We start from the raw sequence: 3,342 nt of genomic DNA, 5'->3' as shown, positions 1-3,342 counted from the left end.
TGATTGTACCCTGAATATCCATCCAAGAAACAGAAGTGAGATTGCCCAGCCACCCTATCCATCATTTGGTTAATGAATGGAAAGGGAAAATGGTCCTTCTAGGTGGCTGTGTTAAATTTTCGATAATCCATGCAAATCCGCCATCCCGTGACTGTACGAGTCGAGATCAACTCGTTATTCTCATTTTGTACAACCGTCATTCCTCCCTTCTCCGGCACATGCTGAACAGGGCTGACCCAATTGTTGTCAGAGATGGGGAAGATGATACACGCATCTAACCATTTGATCACTTCCTTCTTCACCACCTGTTTCATATTCGGGTTAAGCCTTCGTTGATATTCTCTGGAAGGTTTGTGCCCTTCTTCCAAGAGAATCTTGTGCATACAAAAAGCTGGACTGATACCTTTATGTCTGCCATGGTCCAACCAATAGCAGTCTTACATTCTTGTAACACCTGTAGGAGTTGCTCTACCTACACAACTATGATATAATAACAGGTAAAGTGGAATAAGGTCCTAAGAAAGCGTACCTGAGATGCGCTGGAAGCGGTTTCAGGTCTAACTGTGGTGGCTCCTCTATCGATGGTTTCGCAGGTGGTGTTGTTCTTTCTTATAAGTGTAGGGGCTTGAACTGGGGTTCCCTTTTCCAGAACCCTTGACCTTCAAGATCCACGACCCACTCTGACAACTCCTCACCATTCACATTTTCCAGATTCATCAAGCAGGCTTATAATGGATCCCTGACATTAATAGTCTTATCATCCTCTTGTAGTATTACATCTATGGCCTCCACTAGTGAGCAATTTGCAAATTTGCTGGGTCTCCTCATAGATTGTTGAACATTGAATATTATCTCTTCATTATTCAACCTCATTTTCAATTCTCCAGTCTCACAATCAATCAATGCTCTCCTAGTGGGTAAAAACGGCCTGTCCAGAATGATTGGTATCTCTTCATCCACTTGACAGTCAAGAATGACGAAGTCTGCAGGTAGTACAAATTTCCCCACTTGAACAAGCATATCATCAAGAATTCATCTCGATCTTTTTGCTGTGTGATCAGCCAATTGCAGCAACATTGAGGTCGATCTAGCTCTGCCAATGCCCAGTTTTGTATAGATTGCCAAGGGCATCAAGTTTATACTGGCTCCCAAGTCACACAATGCTTTAGCAAAAGCATAACTCCCAATGGTGCATGGGATAGTGAAACTACCTGGATCAGACACCTTTTGAGCTGTAGGCCTTGTCATTATCGCGATGCAGGTCTGTGTCAGAGTTACAGTGGACAGGTCCTGGAAGTCAAATTTTCGCGACATCAGGTCCTTCATCATTTTTGCATACCCTGGCATTTCCCTCGAAGCATCCATCAGTGGAATATTCAATTGAATTTGTCTGAGCATTTCCATGAATTTCTTGTATTGATCATCTTTCTTTTACTTTGCCAACCTCTGAGGGAATGGTGCAGTAATCAACCTTTGCCCACTGCTTTGTGTCTTTTCTTTGCTGGAAGCTTTTTCTACTACCTATTATGGGAGTTGTTCACCTTCCTTCTTGTCAACCTGCGCTTGCTCGATTACAACCTCGGTGAGCTCTGCTGACTCATCTGTCTCTAATGTAACTGGAGTAACTAGAGTAGTTGGCGTTGTCTCTCTCCTAGATTGAGCAACTTCTTGCTCCCTGTCTAAATCTCTTCCATTCCTGAGACTCACTACCATGAGCTGATTTGGGTTCTGCTCCTTTGGACTAATGTTTGTATCTGCAGGCAATGTTCCTTGTAAGCGATTGTTCAAGGCCATAAATAGCTGTCCCAATTGAGTTTCAATGCCTTTGATTGCTGAATCATGTGCAACTAACTTCTCTTGCATCTTTCCATTTATCCCAATGAGTTGCTGCAGCATAACCCTAATTTCGATCATGTTACTGTCCTACTGTTGATGAGGTGGTTGGTAGGCTAACTGTTGCTGGTATTGCTGATTATAGCCTTGCTGCCTTTGATAAGGCACGACTTGGCCTTGTGGTCATGCTCCTCCTGGATTGGGGTTGTGTTGTGGCTGGTTTGGTCTGTACTGCTGGTTTGATGTTGGTCCCCATTGCTGCCCACCTTGCCTCTGACCTCCGAAATTATTGACATAATTCATGTCTTCTCTGAAACATTGGTTGTCATTCTCTCCACTCCACAATTACACATATGACTGGTTCATTCAAGGAGTGCATAAGCATCCATTTGTGGTATCAACAATGTGCACCTGTTTCGTACCCATCTCATCGATTTTCTTTGTCAGCAAGCTCATCTGGGTCATAAGGGTGGCTATGTTTTCTACATTTGTGTTGTTTGGGTCAAGAGCGACATAATGCACTATTTGGTGAGTGTTGTGTCTCTCGTCATCCACCCTGAATTTTGAGGCATCTTGTCAAGAAGAATCTTACACTCTCTGAAGGTTTTGCTTAAGAATGCACCCCTGGCAGAAGCATCTACTTTGGCCTTCAGACTGTCAGCCAAACCCATATAGAATCTCTGTCCCAGCATCTGATCCGGAATGCCATGGTGAGGACACTTCACCAACATACCCTTAAACCTCTCCCAGGTTTCTTGCAAAGTCTCAGTCGGTTTCAACCTGAATTGCAATATCTCATCAATTTGCCTCACAGTTTTGTTGGGTGGATAAAACTTGTTTAAGAACTGCTTGACTAGTTCCTCCCAAGTAGTAATGGAGTTTATTGGGAGCGAATTTAGCCAAGTTTGAGCCTCCCCGATCACTGAGAATGGGAACAGTAATAATTTGATCGCCTCAGGAGTCACATTCGGCTGTCTTTGAGAGACACATATTGATAAAAAGTTCTTTAGATGTTGTTGCGGGTCTTCGATGTATGACCCGGAGAACAACCCTTTATTCTGCAACAGGTGCAACATGTTGTTGGTAATCTGGAATGTCTCCGCTTGTATTTGAGGAACCGCAATTGTTGTGGCCAAGTTATCAGCATTTGGTTATGCCCAATCATAAAGAGCAGCTTCCGGCATAAGAGGTGCTACCACTCTGACGTTTGGGTCATCTTGATCATTCATGTTGTTCTTGTTGACGCTATCTACGTCACCCATTTCAATTTCAATTTGTTCATTTTGTTTCAGCTGTTCTTCTTGTTAGCCCGGGTCAATGTCCGGAATGCTTTCTCGAGATCTGAGAGTCCTTCAAAGATTTCACCAGTTCTCAAAGAGCTTCTAGCATGCACCTGAGTCACAGAAGAGTTCAAACGTGAGAATTTCAATGGAAATATTTTTAAAACCACAAAAAAATGATTTAAACTAATAATCCTAGCAATTATTCCAAGATGCATTAAATAACACC

At 43.0% G+C, this 3,342-nt stretch overlaps 1 protein-coding gene across 1 annotated transcript; it reads right to left on the bottom strand.

Annotated features, from left to right (window-relative positions):
- Window positions 1–726: 726 nt before the first annotated feature.
- Window positions 727–1,365, bottom strand: LOC109211771. Its single transcript, XM_019375343.1, has 2 exons — window positions 1,143–1,365; window positions 727–983 (listed from the first exon to the last, which is right to left on the bottom strand). The coding sequence occupies exons 1-2, from the start codon at window positions 1,363–1,365 to the stop codon at window positions 727–729; spliced, it is 480 nt and encodes a 159-aa protein (XP_019230888.1).
- Window positions 1,366–3,342: the final 1,977 nt, after the last annotated feature.

The sequence above is a fragment of the Nicotiana attenuata genome, unplaced genomic scaffold, assembly GCF_001879085.1.
Source record: "Nicotiana attenuata strain UT unplaced genomic scaffold, NIATTr2, whole genome shotgun sequence".
NCBI lineage: Eukaryota > Viridiplantae > Streptophyta > Magnoliopsida > Solanales > Solanaceae > Nicotiana > Nicotiana attenuata.
The sequence above is the reverse complement of the archived record's forward strand: the minus strand, read 5'-3'. Positions and strand labels throughout refer to the sequence as shown.